The 26673-nt window shown below is 40.3% G+C and overlaps 1 protein-coding gene across 1 annotated transcript; it reads left to right on the forward strand.

Annotated features, from left to right (window-relative positions):
* The first annotated feature begins 551 nt into the window (after positions 1–551).
* Positions 552–26403, forward strand: MARCHF11 (membrane associated ring-CH-type finger 11). The gene is made up of 2 exons (XM_047754110.1): positions 552–783; positions 25895–26403. The coding sequence occupies exons 1-2, from the start codon at positions 630–632 to the stop codon at positions 26215–26217; spliced, it is 477 nt and encodes a 158-aa protein (XP_047610066.1). The 5' UTR covers positions 552–629; the 3' UTR covers positions 26218–26403.
* The last annotated feature ends 270 nt before the right edge of the window (positions 26404–26673 follow it).

A 26673-nucleotide genomic window follows, 5' to 3' on the forward strand; every position in this document is an offset into this window, starting at 1 on the left:
AATGGCTTCATGGTTTCCTCATTAGATAATTAATAGTCAGTAATATCTGAGTATATAAAATGTACCAATCACAGATAATGCAGTTTTATAGTTCCCTTATAATTATTTTAGTGTGTTAAGTGACTTTCATGGATGTTCTTTTATATAGCTTATTTATTTGTTTTTCATATTTTTTCACAAAGAGATCTTCCCATCTGTGCAGTTAGCCAAATGTGTTAAGAGCAAAATAAATTTGCAAACAGTGGACTCCTCACTGTGTCTTGTCAGAGTGTATTTAATTTCATGCCTGTGTGAAAGAAGATAATGTTATTTCCAGGCACTAAATATTCCCCAGCCATCCTCACTCACTACTGTTATATGAAATAAAACTAGATGAAACTTGCAGAATGGTGAATTACTGAAAATAATTGAAGTTGAGGCAATTCATTAATCCTTATCTGCTTGTCTATTTTTTTATAGCCTGGATGAAATGAAAAAATTCACGCGTGGGCCAGATTGAAAAGGGTCTAACATGGGGCTGAAAGTGTTTTTTATTCTTTTTAAATTATACACAGCACCTTTTTTCTTACATGCCTCTGTTTTTCTTTTAGTGGCAAAGCATTTCTATAACACTGGTTGAGAAAGTTCAGATGATTGCTGTAATCCTAGGATCCCTGTTCTTAATAGCAAGTGTGACCTGGCTCCTCTGGTCAGCCTTCAGCCCCTATGCAATGTGGCAGAGGAAGGACATCCTTTTTCAGATCTGCTATGGAATGTATGGTTTTATGGATCTAGTGTGCATAGGTAAGATCATGACCTTCAACCTTAACAACCTGTCAGTAATCCATTTCTTGCAGCTCTTATGCGTTCTCTTCAGTTGGATCTAATAGAGGAGGTGGTGGCTCGCGTGATCTTGGTTTTTCCAGCTCATTAACTCTCTGGGGTGTCACAATCTGGCCACTTTTTTCCCAAAGCAGAGCATCTCTATTCCCAAGTAGTCTGAAAATGAACAGGATAATGCCCATTTCAAGTGCTAGATTTTGCAACATGAAGAAGGAGTTGAAGAAATTGGAGTAGGTGATGGAAGGACAGCGATTTATTTCTAAGGAATAAGAGCAAATAAGTACCCCAAACAAAGCTGGGAAAGCATGGACTAATGACAGTGGCGATGCTGTGCATCTGGGGAGGGCACTGGTACCTGGAGGAGGTCTTACATCATGGCATGGTGACTCAGATTCCCTGTGGACATAAAGGGCTCCTTGGAAGGGTAAGGGCTTGGGGATGATTGTTCTTGCTGTCCTGTGCCTCTTTGTTTCACTTCTTAAATTCAGTGGCTTAGAAGAGAAAAAGGATGGAACATTTTAGCTTAAATAGACCCTACGAAAAAGATTACTTACATGTTTCACTTGACCAATCTCTTGTTTCTCTTATACCATGAGAAAACTGAAGCCAATTCATGTAGCATTTACCCAGTTTGTGGGAGGTGCCACAGGCATGGTGATGGTGACCAGTTGGCAGTAGGGGGCGGGGATGGAGAAAGGCCACACCCCGTATCCAGGAGACTCCATGCTCTGCCATGGTATATAGCTTAAGGGTCATACAAAAGGGCTAAGGGGGGCAGCCATGATTTTCGGAGTATGTTCTGAGGACTGCTCATGGCAGCAGCAGCAGCATCTGCAGCGCCTTTTTTAGAAATGTACATTCTCAGGACCAGCCCCAGACCTGCCAAATCAGAAATGTCAGGGTGCCTCCCCCCTCAGCCACCCGCATTTACAAGCTCACCAAGATGTTGATGCACATTGCAGCATGAGAGCTACTGACCTCAGCAGGGAGGATTCTCAACCTGAGGTCAAGTGCCTTGGTTTCTAACCCTGACCTCTGCTTGGCCAGATCAACTTGTCTCTCCATATTCCTGTTTTCTCACCTATAAAAATGGGATAAGCATCTCTAGCATACCGGCTTAAAGGAAATAATTATTATAAAGTAAGTATACTATTAATTGGAAGTTGTAGATTAAGAGTACTTGAAGAAGGCACAAACATTGAAATACTTTAAATCACTTATGTTAATGCCTTTACTCACTAAAACCTTAATTTAACTAGCAATTTTAATATTCTCAGTCATTTTTTCCCCCAAAATGACTCTACACATTTAAAAATACCATCAGGGAGTTCCCATCGTGGCTCAGCGATTAGCGAACCTGACTAGCATCCATGAGGATCCAGGTTCTATCCCTGGCCTCGCTCAGTGGGTTAAGGATCCAGGGTTGCTGTGAACTGTGGTGTAAGGTCACAGATGCAGCTTGGATCCCATGTTGCTGTGGCTGAGGTGTAGGCGGGCAACTGCAGCTCTGATTGGACCACTAACCTGAGAACCTCCATATGCTGTGGGTGCGGCCCTAAAAAGACAAAAAAAAAAATTAGCTTGAACGTCACCTTTTTTTTCTTTCTTTCCTTATTACTAATACAAGACTAGTAAATAAGAAAATTATAAAATTTCAGGCCAGGAAGGAAAAAAAGAAGGGAGGGAAATGTCATGAATAATAGGTAAACTGAGCAGATGTTGCCTCAATAATTCGGCTAATCATCTATATGACAGTTTGCATTCAATGTGATAAAGCACATGTAAGCATTTGGAAATTCTGAATCTCTATACAGATATAACCTCTAGGGATTGGTCTAAATGAAGAAGAATTATGAATTGTTCTAAAATGTCTCAACAAATTCAGAAATTGTGTTTATTCTGTTTTTCAACATAAATGTTATAAAATGTGGTATTCCATTGATATTAAAAGAAGAGATGAAAAACAAAAGAACCATTAGGCTCCTAATCCAACTTGATGGGAAAAATTCCAGCTGACTTTCTTGATATTACAGCACTGAAAAGGACCATATATTTCTCAGTTAGGAAAACATTTTCTTGAATTTCACGTTTCACATTCTTGCATTTAGTGCTAAGTTATTATCTATTAAATTTTGATTGCTAATTCAAGTCTCTTAATCAAGATGATTAGAATTGTGGTTTAAAGAGCACATAAGTATGAGCTAATGATCTTTTTGACAATATATGACATTTTTTTCTGATTTTATTTTTTTTATTTTCCCACTGTACAGCAAGGGGGTCAGGTTATCCTTACATGTATACATTACAATTACATTTTTCCCCCAGCCTTTCTTCTGTTGCAACATGAGTATCTAGACAAAGTTCTCAATGCTATTCAGCAGGATCTCCTTGTAAATCTATTCTAAGTTGTGTCTGATAAGCCCAAGCTCCCGATCCCTCCCACTCCCTCCCTCTCCCATCAGGCAGCCACAAGTCTCTTCTCCAATCCATGATTTTCTTTTCTAAGGAGATGTTCATTTGTGCTGGATATTAGATTCCAGTTATAAGTGATATCATATGGTATTTGTCTTTGTCTTTCTGGCTCATTTCACTCAGTATGAGATTTGCTAGCTCCATCCATGTGGCTGCAAATGGCATTATGTCATTCTTTCTTATGGCTGAGGAGTATTCCATTGTGTATATATACCACATCTTCCGAATCCAATCATCTGTCGATGGACATTTGGGTTGTTTCCATGTCCTGGCTATTGTGAATAGTGCTGCAATGAACATGCGGGTGCACGTGTCTCTTTTAAGTAGAGTTTTGTCCGGATATGTGCCCAAGAGTGGGATTGCGGGGTCATATGGAAGTTCTATGTATAGATTTCTAAGGTATCTCCAAACTGTTCTCCATAGTGGCTGTACCAGTTGACATTCCCACCAACAGTGCAGGAGGGTTCCCTTTTCTCCACACCCCCTCCAGCACTTGACATTTTTTAATGGCCACACCTGAGGCATAGGGAAGCTCCCGGGCCAGGGATTGAATCTGAGCCACGGCTGTGACCTACACTGAAGCTGTGGTTATACCAGATCCTTCAACCCACTGCACAGGGCTGGTGATCAAAGCCGCACCTCCACAGTGACCTAAGCTGTTGCAGTCAGATTCTTAACCCACTGCACCACAGCAGGAATTCTTACCACATACAATGTAACTGGGCTTCCCTTTTGACATGTGGGACTTTGCCTGTTTTATAAAGTCAAGTTTCTTAGGAACAAAAACCAATTGACATTTTTCTGAAGGAACTTTGGAATGGAATTTTGTCTAAGTTTTACATGTTGACAACACTTTCATTGTCTTTTGGCTAATGGAATCAAAATCCCATCAGTCAATGATTTCTTTGTATTTTTTTAAAGTATTAAAGAATTCAGATTGATCAACAGTATTTATTTCACTTGGCAAACTCGTTAATTAGTCTGTTGAGACCTAGAGAAAATCTTATTTTTTTCCCCAAGAAATAGGGAAGATACTATTGTCAGAAAGGAAACACATAGGCTACCAATAGCCAACTGGATTATAGCAGGTCCTGCTAACATTTTTAATTAATTAAAATGTCTGCTAACTAAATGTAGATAGTAACACAGTCTACACATTGATTATACCTCCAAAACCCCTGACTGCAAGACCAGAGTCAGAGTTAATGTGAAAAGCAGGCTTACAACTTTGAGTCCAATTTGCTCAGCTCGGTTCAATAACTGTTCTGTGTATCAGACACAGTGCTGAGTCCTGGGAATGCAAATGACACTCAGTCACTTTTCTGTCCTCCAGGGGCCCCCAGCCACGTGGGCGGGACAGACATGCGAGTAGGTAATTAGAATTCAGCAGGATGTACACAGTGATAGGAATATGCACAGGAAGTGGTAGTTGGACAAAGCAGAGAGGGAATGGCTTCAGGCAGATTTTATGGGGAAGTGGTAGCCAAGCAAGCCAATGATGAAGAGATGCTGGGCAAATGGGGGCAATGATTCCCTTGTCATCATTGGAGGATGGAAAGTTGGCTCCCTGCTCAGAGTGCTTTAAAGTGGTTGGAAACATTCCCATATTCCTGTTCATCCAAGCTTTTCAAACTTGTTTATACTTAAATGAGAAAGAACAAGTTGACAGCTTCGTAAATGTTCTTCTTAAAAAAATAGTTCTGCAAATCTAAAGATCAATTCTAGAATCAAAAAATATTGCAGTCCAACCAGTGTATGTAACATTTAGGGAGAGATTTTATTGGATTGTTAAATAGGCAAGTAAAGATTTTTTGAAAATTTATTTACTTGGGGAAATTTACTTATTCCCAAAGTAATTTTGTTTGTTGCTTTTATTTACTTATATATTTATTTATTCATTCATTTAAAGTTTTATTGAAGTAGAGTTGATTCACCCTGTTGTGATAATTTCTGCCATACATCCAATGATTCAGTTATATACACATACACACAACCATTCTTTTTCAGATTCTTTTCCCATATAGATTATGACAGAATATTGGGTAGGGTTCCCTGTGCTCTACAGCAGGTTTTTATTTATCATTAACTAATACATTTTCTGCTTTCACAAGATCCAATTTCTTCTTGCTGTTAAAGTTTTGAATTCTCCCAAGGGTTATTATTGCTATTATTATGTTATTACTGTTGTTATTATTCAAATACCCAGATCAGGGCTGTCCAACAGAACTTTCTACAGTGATGAAAGTGTTCTTGAAATGTTGTGAGTGAGAATGAGAAACTGAATTTTAAATTTAATTTTATTTAAATCAATTTAAATTTAACTTAACCACATGTGGCTAGTGGCTACCATATTGAACAGATTTCTAGATGATAGAATGGTAAATTTGTAAGAGTTTGATTAACAAGTTTCACTTTGTCTGTATAAACAGATTGTATTTGCTAAGTGACAAAGTAACTCTGTTCCATGAGAAATGAGTAAAATGAAAATGAATTCTAGAGGATTAAGAGGAAAGGTATTAAAGGGGAGAGGGTGGTGGTTGAGAGGTAGACAGAGAGCCATAAAAGGGAGATGTCATTAAGGAAATGGAATTACAAAGATATCACTTTCTATTCTATTTGGGGAGCTCTTTTAAATATTTAAATAGATGGCATTCAGATGATGATTGTGCACCAGGAAAACTAATATAAGGGATTTAAATCACCGAGATGTTGTAGCCCAGTGGCAGCAATTGAGGGAGAAGTAGTAATCACAGCAGGTTTGCACTGGCTCCCTCCTAAGAAGACTTGCACAGTGGACAAAGAAAGATTAGCAAACTCAGAGATGAAAAGCAAATGCGTGGTGGAAGGCTCTGGGCCCAGGCCTCATTCTCAGCTCCACACTTTGCACATAGAGAAAATAGAAGACGGCCCCATTGATCAGCCATGCAATTTAAAGGAAGCTTGGGCCATAAGAGGAATACTTTTGTGAATGGCTAACAGAAATGAGGGACTAAGACGTAGCCATAAGGAGGAGGGGTCATATAATTAAATTAGCATCTGGAAAGTGAAGGCAGTTACTGAGTCCCATCAGTGTCTGGAAGAACCTGATGAGGTGAGTTCAGACTCTTAGGGAAGCAACAAACTAAAACGGAAACTCTGTTATGTTGGTGGGATTCCCAAAACAGAAGTAGCAGGGCTTATATTATAGTTAATCTCATTCACACTAGAAGATCCTGCCAAATGCTGGTCTGAAAAATATTGATCTTTCCTGAGATACTGTGGAAAGGAACTGGTTATGGTTACAGAATTTAAAAACTTGAATTACTTTTGTTCTTTTAAAAATATTTTCTTGGGAGTTCCCATTGTGGCTGAGCAGTTAACAGTACTGACTGGTGTCCATGTGGACATGGATTCTATCCCTGGCCTCGTTCAGTGGGTTAAGGATCCGTCATTGCCATGGGCTGTGTAGCTTGCAGATGTGGCTCAGATCCCTCATTGCTGTGGGTGTGGTGTAGGCAGGTGGCTACAGCTCCCATTCAGTCCCTAGCCTGGGAACTTTATATGTCATAGGTGCAGTCCTAAAAAGACAATAAAAAATAAAATAAAATAAAATAAAATAAAAGATTCTCTTAACCATCCACATAATATAATATAAATATTCAAATAAACACATTTTGTGTTTATAGTTGTGAAACATGTAAATTTTTTCAAAAGACCATTTCCCTCACGCTGTCCTTTTGTTATGTCACTCCCTTTGCAGAAATGTCTCCTCTCTACATTTTGATGTATATCCAGATCCTTTTCACAGATTGCTTTTTGACATTGTCCTTGGCAGTTTGGACTAGATTTAGCACCTTTTGAGTAGTTTTTTAAAAATGCATTCTATGACTCTTTAGGTTTGTGGGGCAATTATACAAAGAAAGTAAGAGTGGCCACACGAGGCCTTGTTCGTATGTAGCTTGTCCTGCCTGGTGTCTTCTGGGGACACCAGCAAAGTGATATGTGATGTACTACTTTTTTTTTTTTTTTTTTCTTTTTAGAGCCACACTCACAGTATATGGAGGTTCCCAAGCTAGGGTCCAATTGGAGCTACAGCTGCTGGCCTACGCCACAGCCACAGCAACATCAAATCCAAGCCATGTCTGTGACCTAAGGATCATGGCAACGCTGGATCCTTAACCCACCGAGCAACGCCAGGGATTGAACTGACAACCTTATGGTTCCTAGTCAGATTCGTTTCTGCTGCGCCAAGACAGGAACTCCTTTCCTGTACCACTTTCAAAAGCAAGACAGCATGAACAATCATCCTGTATTTTATCTCATTATTTTATTTAAAAAAATGCCCTGAAAGGTTGCTGTGGCTGTGGCGTAGGCCAGCAGCTACAGCTCCACTTTGCCCCCTAGACTGGGAACCTCCATATGCTGAGGGTGCAGCCCTAAAAAGACGAAAAAAAGAAAACTATTTTAGTTTTAGTTGGGTTATCAGTTGGTAATTTGCATTCATGTTTCATTAGAGAACTTTAGAGCAATAAATACATCAGTACAATATATTCCTGTGGTTTGGGAAGGATAATAGAACTACATGTATTTTTTAAAAAACAAAATAATTCTCTCTTACTTTCGGTCTTGCTTTACTTTACTATTTTTTTCTCTAGTTAAAAGTAACACATGATTCAACATTTTACTGATGTGAAATCTAAAATGTACATTTTCTTCTTTTTTGGATATTCAATGAGGAAAGGTGAGGAAATTTGATAAAACATTTCCGGATAATCAGAGTCTTGGTTACCACAGATGAGTCCTTGCCGTTGAGGGTGACAGCTACTTAATGACAGAGTTGTTTCCACCTAAAATGGGGCTTTTCGTTCATCTTCCTTCCTGTGGCTCACTTTCAACATGTATAACCCAATTAGCATAAGCAAAGCATACATAATTAAGAAAGTGAATCAATTAAGGGAAGAAAATTCTAATGTATTCCAAGCAAAATAGAAATGACGCTGAGACTACCCCTGTTTAAAATGTTTGTGCTCTCTGGCACTCTCCTGAATGATTCAAAACCTGACAATATTTCTTACAGTATTTTAGGTGAAAAACATATTTACCAAAAGAAATTAGCAGTGAAATTGAAACATGCCATAATTTAGAGCAGAAGAAAACCGAATTTGTTGGAAAGCGCCCCTCTGGAGGGTCTCGGGGTCTTACCTTGCTTGTCACACAGGGTCATCACCATACAGACGAGTGTGCTTAGAAGTTCAGCTGTGAGTGAGGTTTGTAGCAAGTGCAGCCCCCGAGTCACTGTGGAGAGATAGCTTCTTTTTTTTTTTTTTTTTTTTAAGCGGCCAAGCATTTATGGCTAAGTATAAAATTTACCAAATAGTTCCAGGTGAAACATGTAAAATTACCAAAGAACACTCAAGTTCACCACCCTCTGTAGGTCCTGCACAGGGGGGTTGTGGTTCTCTGACAGAGTCAGCCCTTTCCTGGCTCTCCCATAGACAGCCTGGGCCATGGTCCAGTGTGACCTGACGTGGGTCGTTTCCACACTGAACATACTTCTCTATGGGGAATGAGGACAAGGACCATCAGCCCCTAACACCCACCTTCCACCACCATTTCTTCTCAGAGCCACACAGAGCCTGAAGTCAGTCCCACTTCATTTCAAATTGTCAGCAAACAGGAGCATAGGATTTCAGATATATGTATATATATCTTGTACCGCCCCCCTCCTGCCGCAATCTTTGTCGTCGCCACCCACCAAGTCTGGGATCTGAGCCACAGAGATCACTCAGGAAAACAAAGATTTGCTGGTCAGTAGGTCAGCCTGCAGCCACAGGATGGGGCTGCAGAAGGCTGCTTGGCGTCCTGGCTGGCACTCTAGGATACAGCAGAGGGTGGACGGTGGGAGGTGTCGCTGCCATTGTCTTACTCTGAGTTTCTTAGGAAGCATGAATGTGGAGAAGTCTGCATGAATCAGAAGGCCTGCGAAAAAAAGCTCAATTTAAACAATGTCAATTAGCCCAGTGTTTCCTTTTTGAACCTTCCCATCCCAATTTTCCCTCCACACACGAGAAGACTGTCAGCCACCTCTGCTCCCTTTCCTGCTTCTGTTTTCTGATCTGTAATTTGATTGGGGACCAACATCCCTCCAGGGCCTCAACTTGGCAACTTGGGAGACCGCCACCCAGCTGCTATGTAGGCGGACAGAACCCTTCTACCTTAACCCCTCTAGGTCCCTTCAAACTTCCTCCCAGGCCAGGACTGGGTTGTGAGCTTGGCAGCACTGGCTGGTCCCTTACCCCTACAGCTCACTGCCCTGGTCCCTTCCCCTTACAGCCATGACTGTTAGCAGATTTGAGTACTCTCCTGGCTTATTTGGAATCACTTCTTAGAGTGGAATTCCTTGACAAGCATAGGTCATTATTCTCTGATTTCAGAGTATTTTAGCACATTTTCTGCCTCCAGGAAATGTCCCAACTTCACTTAGAAAGCATCTGACACAGGGTAGTCAGCCTGAAACATAGAAGTCCATCTTCCAACTCTTGTCTCACTCAGCCCAGGACCCTTGAGCCGCATCCTCTCAAGGCCCCTTGGAGGGAGAGACAGAGCGACCCCCTGTAATTCAAAATTATTAGAGGAAAAACAAGTCCTTACCCTTTATATGCTTTGAGAGGTAGGCTGTTATTATCTCTTTACTCTGGAGGTACAAATTATAGGCTGTTCCATGCCTTAATCATACTCATGTTTACCGTTTTTCTAAAGATTATTATCATAGTTGGTTATTAGTGGTATTGCTGCCTTTAAAACCCCAGGAGAGAAAATGGAAGGAAACTTGCTTTAGCAACATGAATTAACTCTTTAAGCTTCCTCCTGGGGGGAGAAAACCCAACCACAACCTTCATCTCCTGTGACCCAGTACAGTTCAAGGTCTTTTGGAGAAACATTGACATAGGCAGCAGAGCAGCAGACTAAATATATAATTGTTGACTTTTGTTTCCTCCACAGGAAAGAGTGAACCTCTTTCTCTCAACTGGGGGCAGTTTAGCAAAAGAAGGTTTAGTCATCTATTGGGCCAGCATTCACTGAGCATTTACTGTGTCCTAAATTTGGAGTGCAGGATAAAGGTATAAAGAGAACAGGGCTTTCTGCCTGTTTTTGTATAGCCCTTGATCTACGAGGGATTTTTACATTTTGAAATGGTTGAATAAACATTAAAAGAAGAGTATTATTTCATGACACATGAAAATTATATCACATATAAATTTCAGTGCCCATAAAAAAAATTTTGCAGGAAAGCTGTCACATCCATCTATTTATGTGTTGTCCATGAGTGATTGCCACCTCATCAAAGAGGGGCTGTGATATTTGCATAACCTGCAACATTTACTGTCTGGCCTTCACAGAAAAGCTTTTGGAATCTAGCCTCCCCTCTGCTCTTCAGCTGCTGGCAAGAGACAGGGAAATAAGCAATTAAAACACAACATGGAAAGTGCCAGGAGAGAAATATATGTGAGAGCAGACAGGGGAAGGTTAAACATGCTTAGGGTCGGAAATCTGAGCTGGAGATTTATATCTGGTGGTTGGAACCATCGTCTGCAAGGGCAAGATGAATGGCAGTTTGAGGAACACTGTGAGACACAGAGAGGGGCAGGGTCAGAGAAGGAGAGAGTGGGGTCAGGCAAGATGAGGAAGGGATTTGGGGGCAGAGGAGCTAGTGGCCAACAGTGCCAGATACCTTATCAAGAGTAGGTGAGAGTTCCTATTGTTGCACAGCAGAAACGATCCAACTAGGAACCATGAGGTTGCAGGTTCAATCCCTGGCCTTGCTCAGTGTGTTAAGGATCCGGCGTTGCCATGAGCTGTGGTGTAGGTCGCATATGTGGCTCCTATCCTGCATTGCTGTGGCTCTGGTGTAGGCTGGAAGCTGCAGCTCTGATTAGACCCCTAGCCTTGGAACCTCCATATGCCATGGGTGCAGCCCTAAAAAGACAAAACAAAAAAAAGTGTAGGTGAAATATTGATGCTATATTTTAGATTTCATTTCTAAGTGATATCATATGGTATTTGTCTTTCTCTTTCTGACTTACTTCACTTAGTATTAGAATCTCTGGTTGCATCAACTGTACTTTAACTTTAAAAAAATGCCATTTAAGATTAGAGAAAGTGGATGTTCCATTAATTTTAATATACCTTTTTAAAAAAGCATAGGTGAAATAAAGCCAAAACAATATCACTGGATTTGGCCATATGGAGTTTGAATGGATCGGCAAGATAGCAGTAGGCTGAGGATGGCTGGGATAGGCATAGGGGGCTCAAAATGTGAGTTTATAAATCTTGGTTGAAAAAGGACAGTTAAATGAGGCCAGGATCTTGGGAAGGGCATATGGAATTGAGAAAGATTCCTGTTTATTTGTTTTAATGATAGAGTGAGGTCCGAGCCAATGCTAAGAAAACAGACCTGGAAGAAATTGGAAGAAAGACTGGAGATCCAGGTGGGAGGAATAGCTTGATGCCCCTGAGGTGCAGATTTGGAGCCCAGCATGCAGGGGAGGAGTCTGTCTTTCACAGGAAGGGTTTCCATCCTCCTGAGATGGGCAGGCGGGAGGAAAGGGTGGCGCACCTAGAGATAGCCACACATGGTGCTCTGGGAGAGTGAAGTGAAGGCCTCAGGCAAGTAGGTAGTATGGTCGTGGGCAGAGACAGGGAGGGCACAGTGTGGGGAAAGGAGTCTGTGGAGAGCATTAAAAACAACCATCAGCATGCATATATCCAGACAAAACTTTCATTCAAAAAGACATATGCGCCCCTATGTTCATTGCAGCACTATTTACAGTTGCCAAGGCATGGAAACAACCTAAATGTCCATCAACGGATGAATGGATTAAGAAGATGTGGTACCTATACACAATGGAATACTACTCAGCCATAAAAAAGAACAAAACAATGCCATTTACAGCAACATGGGTGGAACTAGAGATTCTCATTCTAAGTGAAATAAGTCAGAAAAAGACAGACACCAAATGCTATCACTTGTCTGTGGAATCTAAAATATGGCACAAATGAACCTATCTACAGAATAGAAATAGATTCATATATACAGAGAACAGACTTGCGGTTGCCAAGGGGGAGAGGGAGGCAGTGGGATGGACTGGGAGTTTGGTGTTAATAGATGCAAGTTGTTACATTAAGAATGGATAGGTAAGGAGTTTCCATCATGGCTAGCGGTCCTAGTATTCGTGAGGACACGGGTTTAATCCCTGGCCTTGCTCAGTGCATCAAGGATCTGGTGTTGCTGTGAGCTGTGGTGTAAGTTGCAGATATGGCTTAGATCCTGCATTGCTGTTGCTGTGGTATAGACTGGCAGCTCCAATTTGACCTCTAGCCTGGGAACTTCCATATGCCATGGGTGTTGCCCTAAAAAGACAAAAAAAAAAAAAAAGAATGGATAGACAATGTGGTCCTATTATATGGGGAACTATGTCCAATCACCAGTGATGGAACATAATGAAAGATAATATGAGAAAAAGAATATATAGATATAGATACATATATGAATGACTGGGTCACTTTGCTATATAGCAGAAATTGACAGAACAGTGTAAATCAACTATAATAAAAATTAAAACAGGATGACTCTCAGCCGCAGAGCACTTTAGGGAGAGGAGTCTGAGCCAGCAGTCATTAAGAACCACTGAGCATGGTAGAGCACTCTCATGAGGCTGAGGCAAGGGTGGCCCCAACCTCCAGGGCTCTGTGGCTGTATTTTTACCCATTCATGCTGAGGAGTGGGTGCAGAGCAGTGAAATGATGACACTGGACTAGGACATGGTTTTATACACAGAGTTGATGGAAGACTGGCAGTGGGATCAACTTCACCTTTCACCTTGTGGGCTGGGAGAGTGGTTACAGGATGGTTGATGTTGCTTACTCAGAGGCTGGGGAAGGCAAGAGAGCCAGAAAGAAGCTGCCATATTGGGGAGAGATTGCCCCAGAGAGGGGCTCAAAGTCTTTAGGAGGTAGAAGGGAGTGCATTTATTGAGGTGAAGAAAGTGGATGGGTGAGAAACACTGGAGGTGGTAGTTGTCAGCAGTGCTGCTAGGGTCAGAGCTTGCAGAGGGACCGGTTTCTGGAAGGGAAAGGCCCAGCCTGGAGTAAAGGAGGGACAGTGAAGGGGGCAAGTGTTATGAAAGGTCTGGGTCTGTGGTGCTCAAGGAGCTCCAGGAGCCAGGGGACATATCAAGATAGTGGGGAGCCTGAGAGGTCAGGAGGGGACCCTTGTGGCTTCGCTGTATGCGAGCATGCTCGTGTGTGTGTGTGTGTGTGTGTGTGTGTGTGTACATGCACATCTTGTGCAACTTCACTCTTGCCTTTCTTTGACTCGACTGTTTTCTGGAAGGGTGGTTGTGTGATTTCTAAACACATGAGGCTCAGAACAATTATGACAACTTTAGAGGGATCTGAGCACATCCCCAGGCTACTCTGAAAGGAGGTCATTAGGGGCCAACTCAACTTGGGAATGGGGTGCTTTCCTTGGAAGAGAAAGCAAAGTAGACTGGGAACCATGATGAGAAGAGGCAACCTCCTTAACCTGAGAACCTGGAGACTGTTTTCTAGAACTGGCACCCACCATTTTGGGGACCTCCTGACCTCAGACTATTTTGCAGCATAGGACTTTCTCACCGAGGAGAAACATAATGACTTTTGTATATGATGCACCTACATAGAACACAGAGGATACCAGACTGAGGGTGCGCTGGCAGGGTTCCTCTGGGGTCATGAGAAACCCCATAGATGAGCATAGACATGGAACCCATATATGGTTTCAACTGCTTCCAAGCATGTGGAAAGAAGGTTTAAAAACCCAAATCTCCAGTGAGGGCTTAGATCATGTTTACTGTGATCAAGGCAACATTCTAAGCCCTTTACCTCAGTTTTCACACTCAATTCTCACAACAGCCCTGTCAGATGTAGATAGTGTTCTTCTATCTCAGACGTGAGAAAACTAAGTATCTGGAGGTCACACAGGTTGGAAGAGGGACCCAAGATGGGACTCTGGACATTGTTGCTCCAGAGCCTGTGTATACAGATTTATGTGATTCAGTTAATTCTGTTTATTCATTGGTTAAAAAATCTCTTCTCATATGCTGAGCTTCGATGGCTAATTTTCAAAAAGTTGTCTATTCATTAACACGAAACTATTCTTCAGTTACTGTCTCAGACATCTAAGGCATGGTATCAGCAGTAAATGTTTTCTGTAATTTTAGATCAGAAGAAAAATTTTTTTCCTAAAACCCCAAAATACTGTAGCTATTTTGTGGAGTGGGAGTCTTTATTTATCACAGATTAATAGAGCCAAAACCATACGGAAACATTAGTAAAGAGAAAAAAAAATTAATGTACCATACAAAAAGTAATCTCTCTCTCTTTCTGTTGTTCTGAAACTCTGTTTTGATAACAGCTATTTACGTAAAGCATCACATCTCAACCTCGAAATTTCTTGCTATATCACAGAAGATTAAGGAAAGCTAAAGACTGAACATTTTTTGTATTCAGGTTAAAATTTCACTGATTTTTTTTTTTTTTTTTTAGGGCCACATCTGCGGCATATGGAGGTTCCCAGGCTAGGGGTCAAATTGGAGCTATCACTGCCAGCCTACACCACAGCCACATCAACACAGGATTCGAGCTGCATCTACGACTTACACCACAGCTCATGGCAATGCCGGATCCTTAACCTACTGAGCAAGGCCAGGGATCAAACCCACAACATCATGATTACTAGTCAGGTTCATTTCCGCTGCTCCACAGCAGGAACTCCATTCATTGATATTTTTGATTTAAAAGAGTTAGAAATTCTGCTTATGCTTAGATGGCAGCTTAGGTTTGGAATTTTTACCCACAGCCTGTATGATTTAAGAGAAATGAAAAGCAAAGCCAACAAAAGTGAAATAGCCTTTTTCAGGTCACAAAGATAAACAGTTTTAATTAGATATTTCAATTAAATCTTTTAAAATATTCTTCTCACCCTATGAAATAGAACAATCAAAACATATATTGTTTTCCCTGCAGATTAATAAAATCATGATCTGCAAGTGTGCGGTAGACAGTGTATCCACTGGAAAGGAAAAGGAAAATTAGTTGTACATGTTTCAACTTGCCAGGAGGAAAAGTCCACTAGTAGCTTCCTTCTAAGAATTGGCTTTGGCCTGGCCTGGGAAACAAATGGAAATCTAGCAAAGAAGATTCCTGAAGCATTAACTAACACGGAGGGTAGACATTGATAAGCTTTTTAAGCAAATACTGTTTCATCAAGGTTTGCAGAATTATTCATTTTGTAAATTGTGAGGGTCACTACAATCCTCCCATCTTCTATCTCAATGCTGCAACGCAGACTTAGGATAAAGGCCGGAGGAGAACTGACCCTCTTAGCTTCTAGTGGTACTGAAAAGAGATTTTGATTCTGTCTACTTCATAGTCAATGTAATATCCTTTGGGCCAAAGAGACCCTCTTGAAGACCAACTTTGTCCAAGGGTGGCTCCTCAGGTCAGGCGTTCTTGTGGAGCGAGTGCACTGGACCAGGCGTTAAGGGTCTGGCTCTGGTTCTGGGCTTGGACACTTAACTGCAGCGCATTGGTCAAGCCATGCCACTTTGCTGAGCTCCAGAGCCCTCATCCCCTCACAAATGAATGGGTTGGTAAATCATACCCAGTATTTCTGGATTTTGAAGCTCAGTGACTATGTTCATCCACTTCTCATCTCTGTGATACAATGCTACTCTTTGCTAGCAAGTGTTCCATCCATCCATGAATTGAACAGAATTGGAGCTGCATTTGACTGAAATTAAATGGATTCTAATCCACACCCCAGCTATATGAGAACTCTAGGATATTTATTATTTATGAAGGTATTGGACTCATTCCTTTTTTTCTTTCATTAAAATACTCATATCCATAGATCTTTTTTTCTCAAGTGCTTTTGGGTGGAATCTTGGATAATATAACAGTTCTTCTCTCTAGCAAATTCTTTTAATCCTTTTTTCAAAAATTAACATATCATGTATTTTACAATATATAACAAGTTTTCAACTTTTGAGGAATAATTCTGTGAATATATTTAAATATGTGCTCCAGGGCTAGTATTGAAAGATCAGGAGAGGAGTTCCCATGCGGTCCAGCGGGTTAAGAATTGGCATTGTCACTACAGTGGCTCGGGTCACTGCTGTGGTGCAGGTTTGATCCCTGGCCCAGAAACTTTGGCGTGCTGCAGGCGTGGCCAATAAAAAGGAGAAAAATCAGGAGAATCTCCTCTCTACTAAGGAGGAAAAGAAATCATTAAAATGATTGACGGATGGATCAGCTTCTTAGAAGAGCAGGTGGTCAGATGAATCATTAGCAGTTATTTTATTCTCTTGTTTTGCCTGGAAACGGCAGAGAGGAACCCATGCCTGCTTCTTAGGCTCTTGGCATGGCACAGACATTCTGTAGCTGTCGAGTTCATGATTTTTCATTCAGGCAAGACAGTGGGGGAAGCTGCTACAATTTACTGAGGCTGAAAACAAATCCTTGTAAAGAATTTTAGCTCTTCTTCTGCCAGGTTCTCTGTATGTGTGTCTGTGTGTATTTTGGAGGGGGTGGGGCAAACCCCACTGTTGTGAAATATGGGCCCAGATATCCCTAAACCCTTTTTATTTCTAGGCTTGGAGTACATGTTTCAGTTTGTCTTTGGTGTGTCCAGTTATTACTCTAGTTTTTGAAAGAACAATACACGAGACCTTTTGTGTTTTAACAGCATGGTTACACCAGGATGGAGTCGACCTTGTCATCCTTTAGATTCCAGTGATGGTTACTGCTCTCTTACTCTCTCCCTCTCATTTAGCAAAGAGTTATTGAGTTTCTGCCATGTATCAGTCTCTGAAGTAGGAATAGGGTTCCTGTCTTCAAGGACCATCTGACTGATTGGGGTCACAGATTCTCTGTTTTATGGTTTTATCTTAGATTTGCTAAGAAGACAGAACTAATAGAATTTGGTGCAAGAGGATAGAAGACAGAATAGAATTTAGTGCAAGAGGATAGATAGGTGATTCTCAGGTTTCAGCTTAACTGACTTAGGGGATGGTCATTAACTGAAATCAGAATGGCAGATGGAGAAGCAAATTCAGCTTAGGTCAGGACCTTCTAGAATAGGGTGTGCTTACCTCACTGTTAGCTGGTGAGAGATTATACTCTGTGTTAAAATTTGCCTTTGCTATCTTGTCCTATTTGCAGACCTATTGAGGTCATCAGCAGTGAAGGTGCAGCATGAATGTGCTCTTTGCATCCAAGCTGATGGCTGCAGATTTCATTGAGCAGAGAGGAAGACATAGGGGGTGGCAGTCTCATAAAACAGACAACATGAATTTTCTTGTGTGTTCTCTCAGAGAAACAATAATTAGGGTTTTTGCTGTTGTTGTAATCATTTCTTCATGTGTGCTGTTCTTTGCTTTAAAGGTGGGGTAGGTTAGGTCATCCACATTTGGACATTAGCCAGCCACTGGTGTCCAGGATTTTCATGTTGTGGGAAGTTCCTTAATAATTTGTTGTCATGTTCCCTGCAGAAATTTTTTTATTAGTGCAAATGATGAATTTATTTTTGAACCCTCAAGCTTTAAACTCTCATGACCGACCGGCCTCCCATTTTCAACTTGGTATTAGGGGTGGGGAAATATATACATAACGCTCAGCAATAGAAAAATCACTGTTGGTTTATATGAGTGATAAAATGCACTCATATCTGTAAAAAAACTATCTTTTTATAGATATGAGTGCATTTTAACGTAGGATACTTCTTTTCATTATTTATTCTGATGGACAACATTGGAAATGTATATTCACAAAAAATCCCCACTTATAATAAAGATGCTGTAGTTCCCAGAAGGCTGGATTTTAGGATATCAGCTGATGATAGCTTTCTTCTGTGAACTTTGATTTCTGTGATAGAATATGTATTGTCTTTCAATCTTTGTATCACTAAGTTTTATATTTTTGCATTGCTTTGTTTTTCTGGTTTTTTGTTGGTTTTACTATATAGTTTCCTATATAGTTGAGTCCAACAAAAAATGCTCAGTATACATAGAAATGACTGGTGGTTATTTCTTCAAGATTCATAGTAACAAGATTCAACAATGGACGAGTGACTTTTAAAGTGATTACTTTTACACTTATATCTAAGTTAAACTTTGTACACTGAGTGCTAATAAAATTTTCCACACTTTCATCTCCATCTACCAAACCCCCCAAAACTAGCATTTAAATTTCCATAACTGTTGGGCATCTAAATGTAGGGTACCTTAGGAAAATGTGCCACCAAGATGAATGCATTTTATTACATTCTAGCAAAGATTATTCCAACAAAGGAAATCTTGGGGATGGTCTCATTTAGTTAACCCTTTCTGGTGCAGCCACACTATGGTTTTCCCCAAGAAGCAGTGTGAAATAAGGAGTGAAGAATGGAGCCACTTTATGAGGTTGACTTGAATCCTCTCTAACCTGTTCTCCTTAAATAGAATTAGAAGAGGCCCAAAATCACCATTCTGCTTTTGGTCCACATGGACTTTTCAGAATGACACAGGGTATATTTACAGAGTTTGGATATATGGAAAGTCCAGAGAAAGAGACAAAAGGGAGAAGGAATCTTGGCTGGGGAAAATGGTTACATTTAACTAAGAAATCTTGGACATTTTCACAATGAAGAGCCTTTTCTGGCCACATATCTGCTGCAAGCTGTGGATTCTGTCACTTTCCCAAGGTCTGATGTGATTGACCAGCACTGTGTTACCAGGATCTTGCATTTCTTGGGAAAGATCAGGGTGAGTGCAGCTCACCAGCCATCCATCAAGTGCTCACCAATCGCACTGCTACCTTCAAATAAGGGATGGAAGGGGTTGTTTTATTGGCACTCCTAGAGATAAAACAGTGTCAGTGACACAAAAGGATATTAAAAATGTCAACTAATTATATAACATTGCCCACATCATTCTCTGGGACATAATTTACTCATCTTTTAAATGAGGGTGATGTAATTTATTATATACCAGGTCCATCTTAGTCTGTCTGAGCCTCTGTAACAAAATACCACAAAATAAACAATAAACATTTATCTTCTTGTTATGACCTCATGGGGCCTTTCTGTGGTGTGTGTTTGCATGCGTGTGCATGCACACACGTGCAAACACAGAGAAAACTTGTGTCTCTTCCTGTTTTTTTTAATTAATATAACTCTAATTACTCCCCAAAGGCCTCACCTCCAAATACCATCATGTTGGTGATAAAGGCTTCAAAATATAAATCTGGGGGAGATACAAACGTTCAGTCCATAGCAAGATCTCTTTGAGTTGGTCATTCTATGACTAGAAGAAATGGTCGTCCATTGGAAATTTAGCATAAGTAGGATTATAGAACTCAAGGTTTATATATAGATAAGTTTTGGGCTTTCGTCTCAGAGTTGATGTCTTCATAATGTTGATGTCTTCATAATGTTGGATGATTGACTCAATCTCTCTAGGTCTCAATTTTCCCTGACTGTGAAGCTATTCAATAATATATCTATTTGGAGAGTTGCAGTCAAGGTTAAATGAAAATTGTGCATGTAAAACCACTTAGCACAGTGCTTGGCACAGAACAGACACTTGATAAATAATTTTTTTTTGGTCTTTTTAGGGCTGGACCCACAGCATATGAAGTCTCCCAGGTTAGAGGTCAAATTAGAACTATAGCCACCAGCCTACACCACAGCCACAGCAATGTGGGATCCGAGCCACGTCTGTGAGCTACACCACCGCTCACGGCAACACTGGATCCTTAACCGAATGAGCAAGGCCAGGGCTCGATACTGTGTCCTCATGGATGCTAGTTGGGTTCGTTAACCACTGAGCCATGACAGGAACTCCTAAAAATTTATTTTTTAATCATGAAAAATAACAAAATCAATTCAAAAAAGCTGAGACAAACAACAGATGAAATGATTAGATTGGTGGTTTGGTAGTTAATATTAAAATCTGTATTTGACTAATAATTTTACAAATCTCTATTAATTGTAACACACCATTTGTCTGCATTGAAGTAAACATAGACAAGTGGTGTTTATTTATGAGTGTGTACACACAGGCACCCCTGTGAGTATTATATGTACCTTGATAATCTTCCTATTATTTTTTTGGTAATCAGCTGATTTTCTACAAGAATTTTAGCTCATGCACCACTTTCAAACTTGGGATATACTGGAGTTCCTCTCGTGGCTCAGTGGTTAACGGACCTGGCTAGGATCCATGAGGATTTGGGTTCGATCCCTGGCCTCGCTTAGTGGGTTAAGGAGCTGGCGTTGCTGTGAACTGTGGTGTAGGTTGCAGATGCGGCTCAGATCCTGTGTTGCTGTGGCATAGGCTGGCAGCTACAGTTCCGATTCGGCTCCTAGCCTGGGAACCTCCATGTGCCGCTGGTGTGGCCCTAAAAGACAAAAACACAAAAACAAAACAAAACAAAACAAAAAAAACCTTGGGATATATTTTACTTACATAAACACTGTGCTTTTATTTCAATGACGCTAGAAACTATTTAAATCTGCTCTGCTGTTAAAGATTATTCCCTAACGAAAAGGATTCTTTTGCATCAATAAGGGGCTGCTCAAATTAAATATTTCTGCCAAGAGAATAAGAAACAACCAACCACACACACCAGGACACACATACCCACACTTTCCTCAAGTCTCAAAACCCCAAGTTCCCATGAATCACACCTTGTTGACATCATTACCGTTAATAATGTAGCAAATCTCAGTTTATAGAAATTATCATTGCTTTTCCAATGATAAAGTAAATCCAAGCCTTTTGTCCTACGACCTGAAGTGTCAAGGTGGCAAATTCTTCTTAAGGCTTAAATCGAGGTATTCCCGAGAATGAAGGTACCAGCGGAAGTGAACTCATCAGTTATGAAACAAGAGGGCAACTGATCCATAGTAGGGAAGGAGAGCCTTTCAATTTTTAATAGCTGGATTCTCAACATATGCACTAGAGTTAATGAATCCTTACCTCTGGATTTCAGTGATCATAATATTCATGGCTTCTTACAACCACTGGCACTTGCCACCACTCCAGAAAGTCTAAAAGAGAAAAGGGAAAAGTGTACATTACAGAGGCAGTCTTGTGCGAGGATGGGGTTCCTCATATTCAAGTAAAACTTAAGCCTCTAGAGGGCTAGGATTAATTCTAAATATCCACGGGGAATAAAGCAAAGTCTAAACATTGTTTATAACTTGAATGCAATTAAACAGCAGCACAGGAGACTGGAAATTCAAGAGGGCTATGTCTTCATGAAAACTTCAAGTAGTTGTCTGTCTTTAAATTTGGTTCAAAATGTACTATAAAGACCTGTGGGGTTTATTTCTGCACATTGGGTTGATTTACATATTTAGAAATAAGGCTACCAGGAATATAGTCACAGAAAATGACTTTAAGCTCAAGTAAATGATCTGATTTCTGGCCTTTCAAGGGAAATCAATAAAAAAAAGAATAGGATCTTTGTGAAATGAGTGGTTTCCCCTGGTGAAGGAGCCCCACCCCCACCCCATCACCACACTTATCCAGAATGAACCTGTCACAGACTGTAATGGTTTTATGATTAGTGTGAATGAATGCTTCTCACCACATAGATTCACTATTGATTTGTTAATTAATAATAATGTCTTATATTTATATAGCTACCATCTCCAAGGAAATCTGAGTGCTTTACAGTTGATGAATTCCAATTTATCTTCGTACTATTCACTGAATATATAGATCGGGTATTCCAATTGAATTTTAAGGAGGAAAAACAGAACTGGGAAAGTTAAATCATTGGTCATGGAGATTTCAGAAAGCTAATATTAGAAAGATCAATGAAAATCTGGTAGTGTTGACTTATAATTCTGACTGTTTCTTAAAAACATCTAGTCAGGTCAACTCTGCTTATTCCTCAGGAAAAACGAATCAAGCAATTATTTGAACTGCTATGATTAACAGAAGTTTACATTTCTTCTAATTATTTTGGTGATGTACAATAATTGGGCTTAAGATATTTTTATTTATTAGATCATGTGCATTTTTTTGCTTTTGTTTTTTGCTTTTATGTCTTTTTAGGGTCACACCCATGGCCTGTGGAAGTTCCCAAGCTACAGGTAGAATCAGAGCTATAGCCGCTGGCCTATACCACAGCCACAGCAACGCCAGATCTGAGCCATGTCTTCGACTTACACTGTAGTTCACGGCAATGTCAGATCTTTAACCCACAAAACGAGGCCAGGGATCAAACCTGCATGCGTCCTCAAAGATGCTAGTCAGATTCATTTCTGCTGAGCCACAACAGGAACTCTAGACCACATGCATTTTTAATGGCTTATGTTAATATCTTTGGAATGACCTTAATTCATGTGCAGTAGGAGTTTATCTTCTGGTGAGGGAGAGATGTAAAATTTAAATTCTGGTATCAGGTAGGTGTGATTTTTCAAAGACTAGATACTTTCATTACCCATCTAGAATTGTTTTAGCTGACAAAAAAAAAAAAAAGGAAGAATATTCTCCCCAACAAAAACTTAGTCAAAACCCTTACTGATTGTGCCTGTAGGAAGATTACCATCCTTTCAATCCCTTAGTCCTCCCTCCAGCCTGAAAAATGTGAGATTCTGATTTTGTTTTTTCCCTTCTTACATTTACAATTTCTGTCAGTTTTTCCTCTGACAAGTTTATTACTTAGTTTCTCTGTGTTCTTCTTACTGCTAAACACTCTGCTCTTGACATAAAACATGGTAACCTCCTCATTTGTGTCGTCTGCTTCTGTTATCTATTCCTCAACCCATTTGAGATCAATTTTCCTAAAATTTTTTCTGTAATTTTTGAAATAATGAATTATTTGGGTACATGAAAAGTATATACAATAACATGTTGAACATTCATATACCCACCTCCCAGGTTAAAAAAAAAGTGACTTAAGAGATATACTAGAAAGCCCCCCTTGGAGTTCTCCTTGTGACTCAATGATAACAAACCCAACTAGTATCCATGAAAAAACAGGTTTGATCCCTGGCCTTGCTCAGTGGGCTAAGGATCCGGTGTTGCTGCTGTGAGCTGCGGTGTAGGTCGCAGACTCAGCTAGGATTCTGCGTTGCTGTGGTTATGGTGTAGGACTGTGGCTACAGCTCCAATTCAACCCCTAGCCTGGGAACTTCTATATGCTGCGAGTGCAGCCCTAAAAACAAACCAACCAACCAACAAACAGAAAGCCTTCCTTGAAACCTCTCCCAATTTCATACTCTCACCACTAATTTAATGGTTACTTGTCTCACACACATTTCTACATTTTTGCCATATATATCTGTATCCATAATAACGTATAGTATTTCCTCACTCCAATTATGTATTTATTTATTTTGTCTTTTTGCCTTTTCTAGGGCTGCTCCTGCAGCATATGGAGGTTCCCAGGCTGGGTCTTATCAGAGCTGTAGCTGCCGACCTACATCACAGCCACAGCAATGCAGGATCCAAGCCCTGTCTGTGACCTATACCACGGCTCATGGCAACGCTGGATCCCTAACCCACTGAGCTAGGCCAGGGATCAAACCTGCAACCTCATGGTTCCTAGTCGGATTCGTTAACCACTGAGCCACGACGGGAACTCTGGGAATTGGTTTTGAGATTCCGCTATTATTTTTTAAAAGTTTTTATTAGAGTATAGTCAACTTACAGTATTGTGTCAATTTCTGCTGTATAGCATAGTGACCCAGTCATGCATATATTTACATTCTTTTCTTATACTATCTTCCATCATGTTCTACCCCTAGAGACTGGACATAGTTCCCTGTGCTGTGCAGTAGGTAAGACCCAATTGGTTATCCATTCTAAATATAAAAGATTTCCACTATTATTTTAAGGTTTATCTCATTAAGTCCATGCCATTTTGTTCCTTTCTCTTTCATTGCTATAGTCTTTTTGATCCACACACTGCAATGTATCCATTCTTCTCAGGATGGACATTGAGATTGCTTGCAATTTTTTTTCTCAAATACAGATAAATATTTAATAAACATTTTTGAACATGCTTCCTTTTTCATATTTCTCTAGGGCATACATTCAAGATTCTAAGTGCTAGGAGGTAGTAGGGGCTTCTCATTTTCAAATTTTGGTTAAAAAGTGATTGTGTCAACTGACACACCCTATGTTTGTGCCATACATAGTCCTTTTTAAGAGAGACCTCACTGGTTTTTTCCACCAGTTTTCAATGGAATTTCGAATTCCTGAAAGAGAAGCTCTTCCTCACTTTTCTATCTGAAGGGACCTACCCACCAGGAACTCCTTTTTGGGATTCAAAAGCTTTTGGACTACATATAAATGAGATATAAATGTGTAGAAAATGCAGAGTATGGAGGGATCTGGGGTGGGAGGTGGAGTTGGAGCCATGTATCAATGTACCACAGCCAGCCTATGGATGGCCAGCTTGTGGTGTCCAAGCTTCCTTTTTATCTTGTTTATCCCCTGAGAGTCTGTCTCAGAAATGTGTAATCATCAGTTCACTGTATAGCAGCAAAGAGCAAGATCTCTGGAGCCAGACTGCCTGGGTTTCTGGAGCCATCCCTGCCCCACTGCCACCAGCTGTCTGCTCTTGAGCGAGTTCCTGGTTTGTAAAATGGCGGCCATGCTAGTACTTACTTTGAAAGGAGGTGGTGAGAACTAAATGAGATAATATACATAAAGCTCTCAGGAAGGTACTTGATAAATTTTTGTTGAATTGTTGACGAGAGGAAAAATAACACAAGGTTAGATCATACCTCCTGTGTGTCAAACATTGTTTTAGAAGCTGGGGAGGAGTTCTTGTTGTGGCTCAGTGGTTAACGAATCCGACTAGGAACCATGAGGTTGCAGGTTTGATCCCTGGCCTAGCTCAGTGGGTTAAGGATCCAGCCTTGCTGTGACCTATGGTGTAGGTCACAGACATGGCTCTGATCCTGAGTTGCTGTGGCTCTGGAGTAGGCTGGCGGCTACAGCTCCGATTGGACCCCTAGCCTGGGAACCTCCATATGCTTCTGGTGCAGCCCTAGAAAAGACAAAAAGACAAAAAACAAAACAAAACAAAGCAAAAACAAAACAAAAAACAAACAAACAAAAAACCTGTATTTAGAAGCTGGGGAGATGGCAGTAACCTTGATATCTATCTCTTTCATAAATTAAGTTGCCAGCTGGGACCAAGCCCCTAACACATTGCTTGGCTTACAGTGGACACTCAGGAAATATCTGCCAAATGAATAAATCAACCTAATGGTTCTCTGAAGGCATCATAAATACCTAAATCATGTTCTCAGCCATAATGGAGAAAATCAGTTATACTCATGATAACGTTACTATCTGCACGGTAGTGGATTCTTGTTTTTGAATATTGACTACTTTGTAATACGTATAGTAGCTTGCCATTGGACATAATATTTGAATAGCCAGGATTACACATTTTTTGATAATTATGAGTAACAGAGAAATGACTATTTCTTTAATCTCTTGATTATATACAAAACAGCATTCCCAACTTTTGATGATGACCAATCTTCCTTTTTTTTCGCCTTGAATTGTAGGTCTCATCGTCCATGAAGGAGCTGCAGTTTACAGAGTATTTAAGCGCTGGCGAGCTGTTAATTTACACTGGGATGTATTAAATTATGACAAAGCCTCGGACATCGAAGAAAGTAGCCGGGGAGAGTCTTCCACAAGCAGGACTTTATGGTTGCCATTGACGGCGCTGCGGAACAGGAACTTGGTCCACCCAACACAGTTGACCTCCCCAAGGTTTCAGTGTGGCTATGTGTTACTACATCTGTTCAATCGAATGAGGCCCCATGAAGATTTGTCAGAAGACAACAGCTCAGGGGAGGTTGTGATGAGAGTAACTTCAGTGTGACAAAGTTAAGAAGGTGCAGTGTGGACCACCCTGTGCATCTTGGAATGTAATTGCAATCAATGAAAGGCAAAACCATAGCACTTCTAAAAACACACATCTATGAACTTTTTAAAATTTATGCTTTTTATATGAACATTTGAATTGCAAATACATTTTTCTGAAAAAAAAAAAGTTCTCCTGTTCTTTGCTTTCTGATTTACCATATCTTTTATAAGTTGGTACTTGAAACCGTTATCCATATTATTTAACTCTACTTGGTTAAAAGAACGATGAAAGTTATCCTTAAGGTCAAAACTATTTTTTCTTGCTTGTTTTAAATATATTTTTTATCAAATGTTTTGCTTCATGTGTAATTTTTTAGGCATGGTACAAATGGGGAAGAGTTTAGAATACTGCAGGCAAGTTCCCAAGTGCCTATCAACTACCTGGCATAGAGATGCTTCTATGATCTGCTGC

This window comes from Phacochoerus africanus, chromosome 1 (assembly GCF_016906955.1).
Source record: "Phacochoerus africanus isolate WHEZ1 chromosome 1, ROS_Pafr_v1, whole genome shotgun sequence".
Classification (NCBI taxonomy): domain Eukaryota; kingdom Metazoa; phylum Chordata; class Mammalia; order Artiodactyla; family Suidae; genus Phacochoerus; species Phacochoerus africanus.

What these genes read in the sequence shown, in the direction of transcription:
- MARCHF11 (XM_047754110.1), top strand. Translation starts at nt 630, where the DNA reads ATGATTGCTGTAATCCTAGGATCCCTGTTCTTAATAGCAAGTGTGACC. An exon ending in TATGGATCTAGTGTGCATAG is followed by an intron (nt 784 to 25,894) that starts GTAAGATCATGA and finishes CTTGAATTGTAG; the next exon opens with GTCTCATCGTCCATGAAGGA.